Source organism: Ochlerotatus camptorhynchus, unplaced genomic scaffold, assembly GCF_037179485.1.
Source record: "Ochlerotatus camptorhynchus isolate MF236.1 unplaced genomic scaffold, CSIRO-AGI_Acam_v1.1 ptg000026l, whole genome shotgun sequence".
Lineage (NCBI taxonomy): Eukaryota > Metazoa > Arthropoda > Insecta > Diptera > Culicidae > Ochlerotatus > Ochlerotatus camptorhynchus.
In genome coordinates, this window is record NW_027040518.1 from 313,045 (window position 1) to 333,904 (window position 20,860).

At 38.1% G+C, this 20,860-nt stretch overlaps 1 protein-coding gene across 1 annotated transcript in view; it reads left to right on the forward strand.

The window, feature by feature from the left end:
* The window catches only part of LOC135708214 (uncharacterized), a 125,944-nt gene that overhangs the window by 79,377 nt on the left and 25,707 nt on the right, over nucleotides 1–20,860 (forward strand). Inside the window, exon 2 of the mRNA XM_065230221.1 lies at nucleotides 273–580. Within this exon, the coding sequence (XP_065086293.1) occupies nucleotides 273–580 (308 nt within the window). The remainder of the gene's footprint in view (nucleotides 1–272; nucleotides 581–20,860) is intronic.

Genomic DNA, 20,860 nt, shown 5'->3' on the forward strand with positions numbered 1-20,860 from the left:
TGCCGCAAATTTTGGAAGTGGTGAGCGGGAGGTGGGCATCATTTAATAAAAATCAAGATAAAAATTTCAATAAAAATCAGGAAAAATTAGCCGTTTATCTTAAATCAGAATATATGGCAACCCTGGCTATGATGCTTGTTTGATCATTTAGACTAAAACAAATCGTTCCTATTTTCCCAATCGCCACCCCTTATTCGTCGGTGTCATCGTAAATGCGTGTATATTTCATCTTGGTCGTTTTTCTTCCTATCTCTCACTGTATCTCGCCGTAGATACGAACAGGGCCTGGAGGACTACGAGGAAGCAGCGGATCGGGAGGAACGGGAAAACAGCCTGCAACAACAACAACAACAACAACAGCAGCAGCAACCGGTCGGCGGTTTCCTGATGAAACCGATCCTAACAACGCTATTTAATGTGATGAGCAGTGCTTTCTCGTCGAAGCGATCTTTCCAAGTGGTTGGACCGGATCCGGCGTCGGTGTTGAGCGAATGGAATCGGATGGCCGGTGTAGATAACGGCGACGACAGCAGCAGCGGTGGTGGACCATCAACAAGCGATGATGCAGATAATCAAAATGGTAATGAATATTTTTTGGGATGTTTATTTAGCATATTTTCGAGCGGCCTAGGTTGGGAGTTGAAAATTGGTAAGAGACAGAAAGTTTCCTCATCGGATGGGGGACGGGATGATGTAAATGTGAAGGATCCAAATGTTCTCAGCAGTAGTTTGTCATGACGATAATAGTTGGAAATCAATTTCCTCTGAAATCAAAGTTCTAGGTAAATGAGCTTGATATGAAGAAGATAACTTTCAGGGTGACATCCTGAGCAGGAGAAAATAAGTTATGAATTCCAATTTCAGGTATGATAATAGCATAACAGGCAACCTGAATTGGTATTGACGAGCTTGAAATCAGTGATAAAATACCAAAAACAATAACTGAAAAATGTTCTATGAGTAACGAATTATTAAAACATTTAGTTATTATAATGACCGACGGTACTCAACGCTTCATTTGATGCCAGTATACCCTAATTTGTCAATTGAATTGCCTTCTAATACTAATCCTGTCACTCTTTTAGGTGTTATTTTTTTTCTAAAAAACTGAAAGATCACGCGGAATAATGTCAAAACAAGGTTTTATACCACAAGCATACAAAAATAAGATATCATTCCACATACAAATATTCAGATGTTATCGGTCAGTAATCGGTTCTTGCCCGGGATACACTATCACAGTTTTATACAGCTATGGAAACGTAATATTAAAACGATGAAATGTTTCTCAAACTTTGTAACATGCTCTTTTCCTGCGTAGCTACTCAGATTTACTGTCCCACCCGTGATTTTTTAGTCAGAGGAGCGGAGCGACGGGCAACAGGCAACAGTCCAAAAAAACTTCTTTTAGAATCTTCTTCTGTAAGTTTATTTTAGAAGCTTCTTTTGGAAACGTTTTCTTTAGAATCTTCGCTTGCTGTTACTCCGCTCCTCTGACTAAAAAATACACGGACATGATAGTAAATCTGAGTGGCAACAAAATATAGGAGCATTTTTCCAAGGTTTAAGGAGAATTTCATCGTTTTAAGTATTGTATAAAACATGTTATCGTTGATTTGTGGTAACAGTTTGCTGTAGCGGTTTATGAAACCGATTTTACTTGACTGCGTGATCCAAATGTTGGATGCTTGTTTTTAGTCCACATATTGTGGAAAATTTATTTGAAATCGATTATAAAGCCGACAGATTTCACATATATTCTATATAATACAGTAATCGTTCAGGTGCACGAATCAAGAAGGCTAGGTTGCTTTTGTGAGTTTACCAAATAGTTGATGATCAAACCAGCTCGACTTGGGGACTTGACACTACTGAAGAATCCATATTTTATCTACGACTTATATATACGGGAAAAAATCCGAACTCCGAAATGGGAAAAATGTCTCATGATTTCATGAACAAAGTGTTTTTTTAATGTTATGAAAATACACCATGAATATTCATGATATCATGAGCAACTTTTGCGTAACGCAGCAAACATTCCCAAAATCATGGATCATCCGAGTTGAAATCATGATCTAAATTTATGGGTTTAACTTTTAACCAAAAATGTTAAAATATAAAGCATCAGACTGGATTCGAACCAAGAACCTTGGGATCATTAAACCCATTCTTTGACCACTAGACTATCAGAAATTGTATAAGATGGAAGACAAAAGGCGTATAACAGATACCTATGTAGTGCGGTATATGAATACGGTTTGCCAAGGTTTGATTTCATAATGCAGTGGAGTCAAAACCGATACAAGCGTTGCACGTAACGCTTGTAGCGGGTTTGATTCCACTGCATTATGAAACCATGAATTTCCATGACGAAATCATGAATCATTGTAACGATTTATGGGATGGCAAGTTTTTTCAGTTCATGATTTTTTATTCATGAAAATGGAATCGGATTTCTTTCCGTGTACTAGTCAATAGGTACCATAGCTTACGACTTATATACTAAGTAATAGGTACTAAAAATCAGCAGGTTTCCAACGATCATGCATAGGCGTAGCTTGAAAATTTATCTGGAGGGGGCCTTAGGGGGGCCTGCTGCACTTTTTTTCTAATTTTGCAAAACTACGGTTAAATAAAAACTTACTCAAATTGCGTCAAGGCTACTTATTTTGGGGTACATTTTTTCTGTGGCCAATAATATGACATTGAGGCTTTCTATAATTTTAATGGTGAAACAATAAATTTGTTTTTATTTATTCCATACCAACGATTGGGACCTCGATCGGGAGAGCCTTAAACGCTTACTGATGTTGTACAAGCAATGATCGTTTGTTCATGGGTTTTGTAATAAAATCACAGTAAGCATCTCAAACTTAAGAAAATTCTCAGAGTTAGGTAATTTCATGAATTTTGTAACTATTTTTTTTTTTAGATTTTGAGTATTTCACCATCAGTCAAATTTCAGACAAAGGAACCAAAATTAGATTCTAGGAGTTTGCATTTTATAATTATATAAAATTATGGTTGGTTCAAAGCACACATAATAAATTTAATACATTTAGGACGTAGGAAAATGTTCAAGATGCACAGTTTTTTAACGTAGGACTACGTCTGTGATTTCTATATGGGGGTACACTTTGTGAAAACCGAAAATTGAACATGTAACGAAATTATGAAAGATTTTGAACGTTGATAACTCAGCTGCCCCTGGACCAATTTCAATAATTTATCACCAATCGATCAGAAATATTTCTACGCATCGATAGCACTGTTGATTTTTAACAAAAAATATTGATAAAATTGGGAAACGTCAGGCATTGTCCAAAAGCGTCGAAATAGCTAACAAATCCACTAATTACGTACATACATATGCTGCAGATGTACAATTCTTAACATTGTGAATGTTGAAACAAAAATAGTTCCATAAATCCATATGTTTTCAGAAATGTGTAACTAATAAAACAGGATATATCTGATTCAGATTGTTAGCCTAAATTCTTCGAATTTAGAATCAATTGTCCTAATTATACGACTAGAATTAAATTGCAAGATCCTTCTTAGACAGTCATTTAATAAAAGTTCTAGTACATTATTTTTAAAACAAATATTTTTTTTTAATAATTATAATATGTTTGACCTAATCAAAAGTTTAAAAAAAATCTCCACAAAATAAATGCGCCTGATAAAAATAAAAATCGCCGAAATTTAGTCCAAATATTTTTTTTAATCTTCTGGTCTTGAAAATTTGTATTTCAAGATCTTAGAAAACTAACCTAGATTCTGAAACTCACAGCATTTCTCCAGATAAACAATCTTCGAGGTAAGAAAGCTAAAAAAATTAAGATTTAATTTTTTTTTAATCTTGACCTGTGGTAAAAAATGTGAATAATCAGGTTATAATTTAATTTCATCAAGCTTTAAAGATACCGGATTTTGAATGTCATGATTCTGATATTTTAAGAGAAAAAATAGTGATAAAGCATTTATCCAGAACAATTTTTTATTCGACTAACTAACATTCGGAGTTATGTATATAAAATCAAGATTTATTTATATAGGGGAATTTACGTGTTCTTGGTAATCTAAGCAGCGACCATCTTTCTATAGCCTTTTTCTCTCAGGAACGCACACATATGCAGTATTGGTTTGTTTACAATCTTTTGCTGCCAGCTGCTCTAACAATTTCAGTCAAAAACTGTTTTGAAACGCTTTTACAAAGCTCCAATCTTCTCTAGTGAGAGCGACTATTGTGGGCAACATCTTTTTATTCGGCAACCGTTCTATTTGAGCTGCGTGTTAAACAGCTTTGCTTTCATCGGCAACTCGAAATCAGCAGCCTTTTAGAGTGCGTGTGTTTCATTTCAAGAAAACCCTGCTAGATTGCTTTTTCTCAGTGGTAAAAATATAATCAAATTGAAGCTGAAAGCCTAAAGAATCGTTTTAATGCATTCAGCGAAGTGTTTTCTTAAGAACATCCAGTGAAATTAGCGTTCCAAATTTGGGTAGCCGAAAATAGTCTGCCATGCCGGAACCGTCATTTCCCCTATCTAATCGAAAGGTAAGAGCTTTACCAGTTAATTTATTTAATCAAAAACTACACACAGAAATCACAGAATTTTTTATATGTGCTAATCCATGCAGTTGAATTCCGGGCATACAATTCATCGAAAGGAAACAAATGTATACATATTAGGTATGTGTAGAAATTTACATTTCTGCCTGGAATTCAGCGGTTGGAGTGCAAATTTTTGACAATATAGCTAAATCACCAAGGCACGGGTCTTCCCAATAGAGAATGTACAAATATGACCATAAAATCAAGATTCATCATTGAAGATTCCTTCTGATTCCATTGGCTGGAAAACTTTTGAATGCTTCCCGATCAACCTACTACCGAATATCCAGTGAACTTTACTTATATCTTTGACTATATGGAGATTTTTCGAATATTTCCTGCTGTCTAGAAAGGATGTCTGAAAGAATATCCTGTAACTTATGCAACGTTTCTTGAACACCTACAAAACTTAAGTTTTACAAAATTTCCTCAACTTCTACGAAGAATTTATTCCAAATTCCATATTTTTCCCATCTCTCTGAATTCAACAAAGATCTCCGAACATCTTTGCACTTCTGGAAACATACCTAAGACATCTACAAATATTCTTGAACACCTAGAAAGTTCCTTGAAATTTAGCGAAGTTCCCAAAACCGCTAAGAAGTTCATGGAGGTTTTTTGGAATAAGATCTCTGAAAAACTGCAACGAAGTTCCCTAAGCTGAAGCAAAGATCCCTGAAGTTCTTAGAAATGTATTGAACTACTTTTAGATCCTTAACAAAATTCTCTGAACGTTTTCAAAATTCCTTACACTTATATGAAGTTTTACGCAGCTCCTCAAAATGCTACGAAATTCGAAAAACTTATACAAAGTTTGCTGCACTTCTACGTTTCTCGTTGATTTTCCGTGAACATGAATGAAATTTATTGAATTTGTACGTAATTTCCACAACTATTCCAAGACCATGAGGCTTAAAACCTGAAATCGTGGAGAGGTTCCCGATGAATAATGTGCATCCCTAAAATAAAATAATGTTCCGTCAACTTCTACGAAGCTCATCAAATTTAAATGAATTTTCTACTTCTACGCAGTTTTCAGAACTTTTCTAATTTCCTTTTTTCCACGAATTTTTCTGAAGGTCTATGAAGTTCCCAGAATTTCTACCAAATTAGTTTAATTTCTACAATCTTCCCTGAGCTTATATTTGAAGTTTTGCGAAGTTCCCACAAGTTAAAGAAAAAGTAAAAAAAGTAAAATTTGTGAATTGTACTTTCAGAAGGTCAACTAGCGATTTGATGATCGCTGATTGCTCGCTCATATCGTGTTGCTCATCGTTACAGCAAATCGCTATTGTGACTCTCTGAAAGCTAAACAGACAGGTTTTATGAGTCGTACACATACCTTACCTTCTCTTCTTACATCTTATATATATAAGAATTATCATTAAAATATTTTATAGGTTAATCAATCTGAAAATAGCATAGTGAGCATTCACAAGCTTGCATCTGACCAATGAAGGTATTATTCCAATCTGAGCAAGAGATTTTGTAGACACCTGCTTTCCCTAAGACATTTATTGAATCTTTTGTTGATCCTAACAATGTTTTTAGCTGATTTGTCCTGTTGCTGAATACTAAATCCAAGCCAAAACTTCTAAACTTTGAACTCAATGGTTTGGTAAAGTCTAATTTCACCGCTACCCGTTTTGAACCCTCAATTACTGGTGTAAGAGTTGTCATAATGCGCCTAAAATGGTTCCTTTTTCTTCTATCGATTACTGCCTGAACTGTTTTTTCTTTATACCCTCTAACTCTAGCGATTTAAAAAATGTGAGCTATTTCCATTGATTTAGCGATACATAGGCTAGGAGGAAGAATTTGCATCCTGTGAACCATGTGGTGAAAATTGGCCATTTTGTGTTGATGGAAGTGGTTTGAAGAGCTTGTTAATGCCTTAGAGGTAATCTAAGACTAGAAGGTCCCGAAGAAACGTGCTTAACTTTTTGGCTCAGCTCTGGTACTATCTTCGGTCCCAAGCTAATCGATGCACCCCTCGAAACATAGGTAAATCCATGAACCCCTCATATATGTCAAACTTTCATGGCGAATCAAAACAAACATAGTGTAGTACTAGAATTTAAACTAAAATAGAGAATGTTAATCGATTTGCTTGGGACCCATAAGCTAGTCAAGAAGTAAAGCAATTTAAAATCGTTAGTTTCCACCAGTTGGTATTAATCTCTTTGTATTTGTTGGTTTCCTATAGATTTCGAAATTAACCGAAAACGTTTCAAAATATTCTCGAAATTTTATTTTTTCAGTGGTGTCGAGTACTTGGCACTGAGTGTACCCCATTAGGCATACGGACGTTAGGCATACGGACGTTAGGCATACGGACGTTAGGCATACGGACGTTAGGCATACGGACGTTAGGCATAATGGAGGTTAGGCATAAAGTCATTAGGCATAATGGACGTTAGGCATAATATACGTTAGGCATAATTGACGTTAGGCATAAAATACCTTGCAGCTGTGCAACTCTAGAAACCTGTTTCGGGCATGGTAAGCAATGCTTAAATTAGGCTAAGCGTTGAATAAAAATTGATACAAGTTAAAGGAACATAGTTTATTTAATAAACACAGTTTGGAATCCATTATTTCAAGCACAACAATTGAAAAGGCCTCAACTCCTGTTCATTATGTTGGTTTGTCTTTGCGGACTTCGGTTCGCGAGAAAATGGCCTTACAAGGTTTGTTTACAAAATTGAGTTAAGGCCATTTCAATTGTTGGTCTTTATTTATCATATCATAAGTGACGTAGCTACATATTTACTTAGATCCAAGATTAGTAGCGATAGCGGTTAAGTAATCTGGCAATGAAAACTCAGCAAAGTTTTGAACTATAGCTTGAAATCAATCGCATCTAGAAATAAAAAAATATCTCACATTTGTTGTAATATATTCTTACACACATATTGCAATTGTCAAAGAAGAAAAGGTTTTCCTCAAAGAACAGCTCATGAAATCAAGAATGGTGAATTCTGTGGTTTTTCATTCAATAACAAAAAACAACATACCTGCTGCTTCCAGGATTTCCTGCCATACTTTTCGATACAACGATTCTGTTTTTGTTGTCATCAGAATGAAAACTAGCGGAACCGTCTGCTGATGTGAGGGAGCGATACTTCCATGAACAGTGACGAGTTGCCGAAACAAACAAGGATCTGTGGATTTGGATAATCGCATAATCGCACTTTTCAGTGCTCAACCTGTAAAAATTTTCTACCTTGTTCAACTCCTCTTATTCCTCTTCGATCCTTGTTTGGACCCTACCCGAGGTAATCCTTCTTGGATATCGATTTGGAAAATTCCTCTTCGATCCTTCAGATTCTTATAGTAATCTGCTTGGAAGTCGATTTGGATAAAAAATTTACTGCCGCCATGGCGCCTAAACGTAAAAGAAAGGGGCAAACTCTTGACCCCCCTTCTGAAGAAATTAATTTGAGTAATCAATTTGATTTGCTCACGGATGATGAGAATGATCCATCATCCAAGAAAAATTCTAGTAAACTTTCCCGGCTTAATGCCAAGAAGGAAAAGATTCCCCCTATTGTGATAACCACTACCGATTTCCATGCTCTTCGCATGGAACTTTTGAATTTTGTGAAAGTTAAGTTTTCACTACAAATTGGACGTCGGGGTGAATGCCGTGTATTGGCTGAAACCTTGGACGGATTTAAATGTCTTCTCAAGTATCTTACTGAGAAGAAGCACAAATTTTTTACTTACGACACCAAAACTGAACGTGTGTTCAAGGTTGTCATGAAAGGACTGCCCAGTGGTGAATCCCTGGATCAGATCAAAGATGAACTGGCAAAATTACTTGGAGTTGTGCCACTCCAAGTAATCAAAATGAAAATGAAATCCCGTCCTGGCGATTCGCGCAACGGGATTTCTAATGATTTTTATTTAGTTCACTTCAAGTCTAGTGAACTAAACAACCTTAAGGCCTTAGAAAAAGCTAGCCTTATGCTCCATGTCCGAGTGAAGTGGGAACACTTCAGGAAGACTGGAGGAAATTTCCAAAACCTCACTCAGTGCCGTAAGTGCCAGGGATGGGGTCACGGAACTAAAAATTGCTACATGCCAGCTAAATGCATGAATTGTGGTGATTCCTCTCACGCAAAGGACGACTGTCCTGTGAAGGAAGATCCTAAGAAATTTAAATGTTCAAATTGTGGTGAAAACCACAAATCCAATTTTTGGGAATGTAAGACTCGCAAAGCGATCCTACAATCTCGTTCTAACCGACAGGTAGGAAACGCTCCACGTTTCCGACCAGGTACAAATTCCTCTGCTGTTAACAACGGTCAGCGAGGAACAAATTCTACATTCGTACCCGTAGGTACAAATATCACCCCTGCTTCAAATGTTTCATCTGTACCTACTCCCCTCGCTGCTAACAATGTTCAGCGAGTCAATGGAGCTACCTATGCTGCTATTGCAGCGGGTAGAAATCAAAATACTAACCAACGTTCTAACGGAAATTTTGACAATTTTGACTTAGGAAGCATTACTGCCCCTAAAATGGAATTTTTACAGAAATCATTAATTGACATGATTTCTGATATGCTTAAATCTAACTCCATGTTTGATGCTATTCAAACTGGAGTAAAATTTGCTAATAATATTGTCATGACTTTAAAATTCAGTAATGGATTTTAAAGCATTAAACATTTTAAATTGGAATGCTCGATCTCTTAAAGATAATGAAGACGAGCTATTTAATTTTTTGAGAGTTCATAACGTGCATATTGCCGTTATAACTGAAACGTTCCTTAAACCTGACCATAAGGTTAAGAAGGACGCAAATTACTTGATTTATAGAAATGATCGTCTTGATGGACCCTGTGGTGGCGTTGCCATCATTATTCATAGACGAATCAAGCATAAAATTCTTTCTTCATTTGAAACCAAAGTTTTTGAAACTTTGGGAGTTTCTGTTGAAACAAAATTTGGACAACTTACGTTTATAGCTGCCTATTTGCCATTCCAATGCGTAGGCCAGCAAAAGAATTTTCTCAAGGGTGACCTCCAGAAACTTACCCGTCATAGGTCTAAATTCTTCATTATTGGTGATTTTAATGCAAAACACCGCTCATGGAATAATGCTCAAAGCAATTCCAATGGTAACATTCTGTTTGATGATTGTTCTGCAGGTTATTACACTATTCAATATCCAAACAGCCCAACATGCTTTTCTTCTGCAAGAAATCCCTCAACTATTGATTTGGTCTTAACTGATTCATGTCATCTTTGTAGCCAACTGGTTACCCATGCTGACTTCGGTTCTGATCACCTTCCAGTAACTTTTGAAATATCCCAAGAAATAATTTGTAATCCCAACAGCTCTACTTTCAATTACCATAGAGCTGATTGGGAGCAGTATCGAACATTTATGGAATATAACTTCGATCCAAACATTCCTTTGCAAACCAAAGATGAAATTAATTATGCTCTTGAATCTCTGACTACTTCTATAGTTGAAGCAAGAGCTGCCTCAGTACCAAAATGCGAGGTTAAATTCGATTCAATTATAATAGACGATGATCTTCAGCTCTTGATCCGTCTTAAAAATGTCCGTAGGAGACTATTTCAAAGAACACGCGATCCTGCCATGAAAGTTATCTGGCGGGATTTGCAAAAACAAATTAAAAAGCGATTCTCTGCCCTGAGGAATAAAACTTTTGAAAATAATGTTTCTAAATTAGACCCGAGTTCCAAACCCTTTTGGAAACTCACAAAAATTTTGAAAAAACCTCAAAAGCCAATTCCAGCTCTTAAAGAAGGTGGTAAAATTTTGATCACAAATTTGGAAAAAGCTCAGAAACTTGCTAAGCAATTCGAGAGTTCCCATAATTTCAGTTTGGGTCTTACTAGTCCTATTGAGAATCAGGTTGCTCGGGATTTTCGGAATATTTTCTCTCGGGAAAATATTTTTGATGATTCCTGGGGGACTGATTTGGACGAAGTAAGGTCTATAACTAAAAAATTTCAAAATATGAAAGCTCCAGGTGATGATGGAATTTTCTATATCCTCATCAAAAAACTCCCAGAGAGTACCTTGTCTTTCCTGGTAAAATTATTTAACAGATGTTTCCATTTGGCATACTTTCCTGATAAATGGAAAAATGCAAAAGTTGTTCCAATTTTGAAGCCGGATAAAAATCCAGCTGAAGCTTCTAGCTACCGTCCAATAAGTTTGCTTTCTTCAATAAGTAAACTTTTTGAAAAAATAATTTTGAATAGAATGATGCTTCACATCAATACGAACTCAATTTTTGCAGATGAGCAGTTTGGATTTCGCCATGGGCATTCAACTACTCATCAACTCTTGAGAGTTACCAATTTAATTCGTTCAAACAAATCTGAAGGCCACTCAACTGGAGTTGCTCTTCTAGACATAGAAAAAGCATTCGACAGTGTTTGGCATGAAGGTTTGATTGCTAAATTGAAAAAGTTTAATTTTCCACTTTACATTATGAAATTAGTTCAAAATTATTTAACTGACAGAACTCTGCAGGTAAATTATCAAAATTCCAAATCTAATCGACTACCTGTTAGAGCAGGAGTTCCTCAGGGTAGCATTCTTGGGCCTATATTGTATAACATTTTCACTTCGGACCTCCCTGATTTGCCTCAGGGTTGCCACAAATCTTTGTTCGCTGATGACACAGGCATTTCCGCTAAAGGAAGAAGTCTTCGTGTTATTTGCAGCAGACTTCAGAAAAGTTTAGATATTTTCTCTTCTTATTTACAAAAATGGAAGATTTCTCCCAACGCTTCCAAAACTCAACTTATAATATTTCCACATAAGCCCAGGGCTTCCTTTTTGAAACCTAGTAGTAGCCACATAGTCACTATGAACGGAGTTCCAATTTCCTGGTCAAACCAAGTGAAATATCTTGGATTAATACTTGACCATAAATTAACTTTTAAAGATCACATTGAGGGCATTCAAGCCAAATGTAACAAATATATAAAATGTTTGTATCCTCTTATTAACAGGAAATCCAAACTTTGCCTGACGAATAAACTTCTAATATTTAAACAAGTTTTTAGACCGGCCATGCTTTACGCTGTGCCAATATGGTCTAGTTGTTGCACTACCAGGAAAAAAGCACTTCAAAGGATTCAGAACAAAATTCTGAAGATGATTTTGAAGTTGCCTCCCTGGTACAGTACTACCGAAGTACATAGAATTTCGAATGTTGAGACTTTAGCACAAATGTCCAACAAAATAATTAATAATTTCCGGCAAAAATCGTTACAATCCTCAATTGCAACGATTAATTCCCTTTATACTTAGATAAGATTTAGTTTTAGTTATTTAGTTTTAAGCTATCAATTGTTATACTGACATGCAGGTTTAAAAAACCTGTTTAAAATACTGAATTGCCAAGGCAGGAACAATGTAAAAACACTTAGATATATATCATAACAATTAAGGCTGGTAAGTTACTGTAGTAACTGGAGCACCTAGGTTAAAAATGAAATGTAATTTATTTTGAATTTGGAACAAATAAAGAGTTAAAAAAAAAAAAAAAAAAAAAAAAAAGGATCTGTGGTAAACGTACCATCTGTAACGCAATACTTTGCTTGTCCAAGACGTCGCAAGTTTTCATGAGTTCCAAAAATTAAGGCTCTTTCATTATTGTCACCGAAGTCAGCAATCAATAGACGGTCCCCTATATCATCCTTCTGGAATACATCGGGTAGATTATGCCTAACGTCCATTATGCCTAACGTCCTTTATGCCCAACGTCCATTATGCCTATCGTACATTATGCCTAACTTCCGTATGCCTAACGTCGTGTACCCCTTGGCACTGATGAGGTCTGCAAGTAGTAGACGAAATACGTGGATCTTTCTAAAGATAATTAAAAGGAATTAAATCAACACACTCAAAAAGATCTGGATTCTTAAAATCATTTTAAGATGCATCTAGTCAAACAGTTGTAGTTCGAAATATTTAATATTTTTAGAATTCATCCAGTTTTGAAATAAGTTTTGGCACCACTGCTTATTGATATGTTCACCGTTTTTTATTGTACTTATTTACGTTCGATTTTTATATTACGTATTGCTTTTTAATTCGTTTTTCGTTGCTCATCTGTTAATTCATCTCATCGTTCTCTCCCCGTCAGTGAAGTACAGTGCGTTAAGTTCCGTCGTGAGTGTTGTGATTTTGCTTTGTCGTGACACCGTTTGGCTTGTACCTACCACCTCTCCACGCAATTTTGTTTTCTGTGAAGCGAAATATGCTGGAAAAAAGAGGAACTTGAACTCTGCTGATCTGCTGTGTAGTATCGAAGACAACATATCAAGAAGACTGTAAACTTTGCCAGAATCCAAGCGACAGATACAATAGCGCTGCGCTTGAATGAAGGTGGAAGCAACGCATAGAAAAATGAGCAAATACACAAACCTTTCTTCTGAGGATGTAATCTTTGCTTTGAATGTTCGAAGCATTTACCTTTGAGCGGCAGATGACGCGATTGCACCTGTCTCATATACTCATAATAATTTTCACGTCAATGCAATGTGAAAACATACATAGATTTTTTCCATCGCACTTTTCACGTAAGTGTTACGTGATTATCATATGAAAGCACTCATTTCAGTGAGCGAGATGGGATTATCAACAATCAATACGAAACTAACGATTTTAAATTGGCTCACCACTTTAGTAGCCTATTGGTCCCAAGCAAACGATTAACGTACCCTATTCTAGTTGAAATTCTATTACTACACTATGTTTGTTTTGATTCGCTATGAAAGTTTGACAGATAACATCAGGGGTGTGTGGATTCATGCAGAACATGCAGGGGTGAGTGAAATAGCTTGGGACTGCTTGGGACCGTTGTTCTGGTACTGAGTGAGCCAAAAATAATAATGATTTTCTTCGGGACCCAGTGGTCTTAGAGTTACCTCTATGGGATTATCATGTAGAAGTTATGAGATTCTTTCGTTGGAATTCATGGTGGTTTTCAATGATTTTTATTCCGGTTTACATCAAATGTATTCTTGCTTTCAAATGAAAAAAAGATTCTGCAGTATTCCTTGACCACTGTATCTTTATTGTGGCAAATATATACACAAAAGAAGAATTTGGGATTTGGGACACATATGAAAAGAGCATTTAAAGTGCATTTCAATCCATGGTACCAACCGGTGGAAACTGACGATTTTAAATTGGCTCACTACTTGACTAGCCTATTGTTCCCAAGCAAATCGATTAACGTTCCCTATTCTAGTCAAAATTCTAGTACTACACAATGTTTGTTTTGATTCGCTATGAAAATTTGACAGATGAAATGAGGGGTTAGTGGATTTTCCTATGTTTCGAGGGGTGAATCGATTAGCTTGGGACCGAAGATAGTACCAGAGCTCAGCCAAAAAGTTGACCACGTTTCTTCGGGACCTAAAGGGTGATACGGTCAAAATTTGGTCAAGGGAAAACGCGTGTAAATCGGTGAAATCGTTTATTTAAAAATCAAATTAAATTTCTTTTTCAAGTTCAATTAGTATAAAATTCAGGAAAAATATTCAGTTAGGCTTCCGCTTTTCCAAATCCGAATTGCCGGGCCTTACGCTTGACCCCTGCCATCAGATTTTGTACAGCCACCTTGTCCACTTTCTTCGCCGCAGAAAGCCAGTTTGCCTTGAACTGCTGCTCGCCCTTAGCAGTTTTTTTGGTCTTCTTTAGGTTCCGCTTGACAATAGCCCAGTATTTCTCAATTGGGCGGAGCTCTGGCGTGTTGGGAGGGTTCTTGTCCTTGGGAACCACCTGAACGTTGTTGGCGGCGTACCACTCCATGGCCTTTTTACCGTAATGGCAAGATGCCAAATCCGGCCAAAACAGTACGGAACAACCGTGTTTCTTCAGGAAAGGCAGCAGACGTTTATTCAAACACTCTTTCACGTAAATTTCTTGGTTGACATGCTGCTTTTCAAGCCACAGGTACAGATGGCTTGCCAAACCAGATATTTCTTTGCAAACTTTGACAGTTTCATGTGCTTGAAAACATCTGCTACCTTTCCCCTTCCTTTTGCCGTATAAAACTCCTGTCCCGGAAGCTGCTTGTAGTCGGCTTTGACGTAGGTTTCGTCGTCCATTACCATGCAGTCAAACTTCGTCAGCATCGTCGTGTACAGCCTCCGGGATCGCGCTTTGGCCGTCGTATTTTGTTTATCATCGCGATTTGGAGTCACTACCTTCTTGTAAGTCGATAGTCCGGCTCGTTTTTTGGCTCGATGCACGGTTGTAGACGATACACCCAGCTTATTTGCGGCATCTCGGAGAGAGAGGTTACACACTTAAAAATACCTAATTTTACACGTGACGGAATCTATCTTTGACATAAAGGATGAGACGTAAACAAACATGTCATGTAAAATTAGGTGCTCCGAGACTGAAAAGTTCGTTACTTGACGAAAAGTACGTTTGATTGGGCTGAATTTTGCGTCTATTATGACTCAATTTTATGTCAAAATTGACGCTCGTTTGTCAGTCCCAGAGGACCTAAATTTACATGATTTTTTCTAAGTGTGTAGGGTTTCGCTTGAAACTACCGGCAACTCTCTTTGTCGTCTCAGCGGCTTCCGGTTTTCGATTTCCCCCCGATCCAGACTTCCTGGCTGTCGACAAACGTTCCCCAAACACTTTAATTACATTTGTAACGGTTGATTTGGCAACTTTTAGCGATTTTGCCAACTTTGCGTGCGAGTAGCTCGGATTTTCGCGATGCGCGAGCAAAATTTTGATACGCTGCTCTTCTTGCTTGGACGGCATTTTGACAACTGAAGAGTGAATTCCAAAATCAAAATAGGAGCAATATTCTACACACACACACCTTCAAAATGAGGGGTGTTCAGGTTTTTTAAATGCAAAATTGAAAGAAATACGTCAAGTTGATATTGACCAAATTTTGACCGTATCACCCTTTATATGTCTTAGAGTTCCCTCTATGATGGTACTCCTTGTCGTCAGACTAAAATAAAGAAACATGTTACAAGTTATTTTTACCATAAAATTTGTCTGTGTTAAAATGTTCAGCCATTATACTTACAACACGAAATTGTCTCACAAAAATAAGCCCCAAGATTTTAATTGGCATGTAAACATGCACATTACAATTCTACCATATTGTGTACCATTAGTAGTGAGGCACTCTTTTATTTTTTTCATATGTGAAAATCACTTAGGGTTAACGTGAAATGCACATAGGATTTGTGTATGTGAAATCACGTGCGTTTCATTAAAAAACCTAGTAACTTTAAAGGGACTTCCCGTTGATACACATGGGGTATCACGTAGACTCTACTTGTTTCACATAAATTTGACATAAAAGTGAAAAGAGAGACTCCACGTGAATTTTAACGTAACAATAACGTGTCGATTATTTTGAGTGTAGAGTTCGTATGAGAAAATGGAAGAGTTTCCAGTCTTGTTGATTTGTTGTCTTCGGTAATATACTTGCTGGCGATTTCTTTTCCGCTCCAACATCATTAAAGATGACATACACCAGCTGCAAAAAGTGGTGTCTAATTCGGACCGAATTACTTGCCGCGGATATTGCGTTAATTCCTTCCATTTGATCTGCACTAAGGGGATTATTCGCTTCATGAGGCTCTAGGAACCCACTACCGTAATGTTTTCTGGATGTGTGATCGTTGCGCGGATGTATTTTCCAATGAGCATCTTCGGAAAATTACGTCACGTTTCACTGCCGATAATATGCCTGACGAAGCTTCGTTCAATTAGCTGAAAGACGACATAGCTGGACTGAAGGAAATGGTCAATGATCTTTCTGCAAAAGTTGATTCCAAACCTGCAGATTTAGGATCAAACCCAGTATGGAAGATTTTCGGCACTAATCCTGTCCTAAATACACCGAATCGGATGCGGGAAGACGATCAACCAACGGCAAAGGCTCCGATAATTCAAGGAAAAAATCAGTTTCCAATATCGTATAGACAGTTCCACAACGCGAAGATCTGCTGTGGATTTATTTGTCAGCTTTTGACCCTAGTACTTCAGACGAAAACATTCAGATTCTCACTACCGACTGTATGACTCTGGGCCCTGATGTAAAGCCTAAAGTGATCAGGTTGGTCCCTAAGGACAAAGACCCTGGCACACTTAGTTTTCTTACTTTCAACGTTGGGGTGAGCAAGAATCTCGGGGACGTGGCCTTAGCAAAAGAGGCATGGCCTGAAAACGTTTACTTCCGCGAATTTGAGAACAACTCAAAAAATCGTCAATAGGATTAGAACCAATAGATTCTCCGTTGATCATCTCTTTCGCTGAAGTCCACTCAGAACGCACTGCTGTCAACCCAGTCGTGCTTGCTGTTAGTTCTCGCCTCCAAATTCGTTCTGGACCTGTGGTCGAGGAAGCTGTCGGGGTCTTCCAAAATCTTCTCACAGCCAAGTATCTCGCTTGTAACAGCATTTCGTTGGTTAATCGTACTTTGGCTTCTAGGATGCTAAAAACTCTACCGAGAACAGGCTTCTCAATTCCGAATCAAACTTCGGTACGCTTCATCTGGAACATTTGAAAGCAAATTATCCGTCCGACTCTGTCAAGCGTGCTACTAGTTCCCACCGTCTTAGTCTTCCCGGCCCTCAAGTCGGAAATGGAGACGGGGTGCCCCTACCTGTGATCACAGGTCCGCAAACCAACAACAGATACTCTTTCAATCACTTCTGCAAGTTGATCAACGTCATCCCAGAACGCATCAGCTTGAGAACTTCACCAGGGAGAACAGTACCGGTATTTCGGCACCAGAAAATCGCCCGATATTACCGGTAAACCAGTACTGGTACTACCAGTACTCAGTGATGGAAAAGTTCGCGAAAACTCTCTATGACTCGCGAACTTTTCCCTTGGTGAACTTCGTGAAATATCGCGAACTTTTCCAACACTGGCAGTTCTACAACCCTACATGCAACATACACGGACTATCTCTGAAGTCCCGATGTTTATGAAATTCCCATACATATGAGTAAAAGTGATTCACTAACAGTGTCGGAAAAGGCGCAGCTACAAAGAAAGACCATGCTGGAGGTGGCTGGGTACGATTCCCGGTCCGGTCAAGGAATTTTTTGGGTTGAAACATTTCTCGACTTCCCTGGGCATAGAGTATGATTGTACTTGCCACACAATTATACTAATGCATCAGGCATCAAAAGCTCTCAGTTAATAACTGCCCTAGCAGCACACTTGTCACTAAACAATTGTGATTACTTACGTGGAACTTATTCCGGTCGCAGTCAAGTTGCAGCAACTTATTGAGATGAATGTGTGCTGCTTGGGTGTGGAAGTGCATCTAGAACACTAAGTTGAGAGCACGCAATTGGCAAATCTAAGTTGGCACTTGTGGAGACTAGAAGAACTCCGGAGTGATTTGAGATTTGGGCGTTATTGCATTTGTAAACAAACACGTCAATCACCGATTTCTCGCGAATAAAAGCTCAATCTCGAAAAGTAATAACACTATGAGGTAGAGGAATGATTCCTCTATCATTTGGTATAGTTTGTTTGTGAGATTGAGCTTTTATTCAAGAGAAATCAGTATTTGAAGTGTTTGTTTACAAAAGCAATTACGCCCAAATCTCAAATCACGCCGGAACTATGAGAGTGATGATGGTTTCAAAATTTTACAAGGTGAGGTATACGAGTGCAATCTTAAAATGCTTTTCTTTTGCAAATGGAGCTTTTTATCGAAGACAACAAATCAAGAAGACTGAAAACTCTTCCATTTTCTCATACGAACGCTATGAGACAGGTACAATCGCGTCATTTGCCACTCAAAGATAAATGCTTTGAACGAATTTGATAGCAAAGATTACATCCTCAGAAGAAAGGTGTGTGTATTTGCTCATTTTTCTATGTGTTACTTCCACCTTCACTCAAGCGCAGCGCTATTGTATCTGTCGCTTGGATTCTGGCAAAGTTGCCAGTCTTCTTGATATGATGTCTTCGATTTTATTTAAATCTGGTTAATGCTACGTTAGTAGAAAACTTAAGGACTACTCAAAAGACATATAATATAGAAAAAAATATTTCTTTTCAGATTTTTAGGTGTATACATAGCTTTCAGCTTTTCTACTATTGTAGCAGCAACCAGATTTAAATATTTCATTTGCAAAATAAGAACATTTTAAGATTGTACTCACATACCTTCCCGTGTAAAATTTTGAAACCATCATCACTTTCCTATTTCTTCGATTCTCCACGAGTGCCAACTTTGATTTGCCAATAAGCTAATGTGTGATAAACAATAATCTTGAAATGCGAGGGAGAAGAATTCGAAGTTAGTCTCAGCGGCCCCCGTGTACTATCAAATAATGCAACCCTTGCTACTGCATTGCTCTCATGGGTCCATTACAAGGAGCGTTTTTCACAGGCTAATGGATCAGCGTTAACATCCGCTCAGCAAAAACTACTGTTAAACTGCAAGTGAGCTCGAAAATACTGTCACCGTTGAAAGCACCCCCGTTTTAACAACTTTCCATCCGAAGTCTATCTTGAGTCAATATAAACTTATGACCCTAATTCTCAAAACATTAAGTGCGACCAGTTCCCGAAAAAAAAACACAACAAAACTTATTTATGAAAAAAGTTGCACCGCTTCCCTACTGCCGGAAAATCTTATCAGCTGGCGCTTGTTTTTCGCAAATTTTCGCCATCAGCAACGACAGCTGTTGCTCGGTTTATTTTGCTGTTTATTACTTTCTCGCACTAACTATCCCATTAGTACCATTAGTGTCCGCAGATTATGAACCACATTCACAAGGCTATATCGCGGTATTTTCGTTCGGTCACTTATTTCATAAAGTTAATTCGATTTCATACTTGTTTAATTTGTTTGCCCTTGCACCAGCTGTGTGCGCTTGTTCGAGCATGGAGAAAGTCCGGGAAAATTTACCTAGCTAGAGCATCCTTGATCCCTCCTGTTGTTCACCGTAATCGGTTGCGTTGGCATTGTTGACTTTCGTTCACGAACGGTTGGACTCTGAGCGCTTCCTGCATAGGGATCATGTGCGAAGGAAGGACCGCCAGTGCCAAAATCTACCCGGAACAAGTTTATTATCTTGCCCTGCATATGTACCCTTAATTGGATGTAGCATCTGGCCATGCTGATTATCCGCCAAAAAGGCCAACCATCCGATGCTTTTCTGCATATTACCACGACCACCGCCACCGGTTCCTGCAGAGATTTTCGGGTGCAATGGAACGAAAAAATATCCAACTGGATGAAAATTAACTCTTTTATCTGGGCTCTCTGGAAAAGTTTTTGTTTGTTGCAGCTGTTGTTCGTATTGGTCGCTTCTGCCTCGGTTGTTGTGTACATTTTGCATATTTCGCGGGAGCGTGGTTGGGCTGCGTCGTTTGCCCTGCCGGATCGGGGGTAAGGCTCCACTTCCGGATGACATCAGCAGGCACCGACCGTCGTCGTGCGGGGGAGTTCTGTGGGATAATTAATTGAATTATACTGAAGTTTATGAATGTCCACTATGTTCAGTGCAGTGCAGGAAGGAACTTACACCCGGTCAGTGCAACTCAGATAGGGGGGAGGGGGAGTCGTGTTTCAGGTTGATGGTGATTGGGCAAGCAGCGGGTAATTACTCTGGGTTGCATGTGCATTTTTTCCGATTGTGGTACAACAGGCCATCAGATACATTCGGATGTGGGTGGATTCCCGTGGAATAATCTGCGGCTGTTCAATTTAGTAAATGCCTCGCTCAAAGAGGGTTAAATGATGTATTTCTCTTTTAATCAGGACCACAGATGTTCATTCACGGCAGCTGAGTTCAGGATTATCTTCGAAGTTGTAATGAGACGGCAATTCTGAAAGCTTCCGCATGGATTATTGATTCTGTTTTTACTAAAGGGTGATACGGTCAAAATTTGGTCAATATCAACTTGACGTATTTCTTTCAATTTTGCATTTAAAAAACCTGAACACCCCTCATTTTGAAGGTGTGTGTGTGTAGAATGTTGCTCCTATTTTGATTTTGGAATTCACTCTTCAGTTGTCAAAATGCCGTCCAAGCAAGAAGAGCAGCGTATCAAAATTTTGCTCGCGCCTCGCGAAAATCCGAGCTACTCGCACGCAAAGTTGGCAAAATCGCTAAAAGTTGCCAAATCAACCATTACAAATGTAATTAAAGTGTTTGGGGAACGTTTGTCGACAGCCAGGAAGTCTGGATCGGGGGGAAATCGAAAACCGG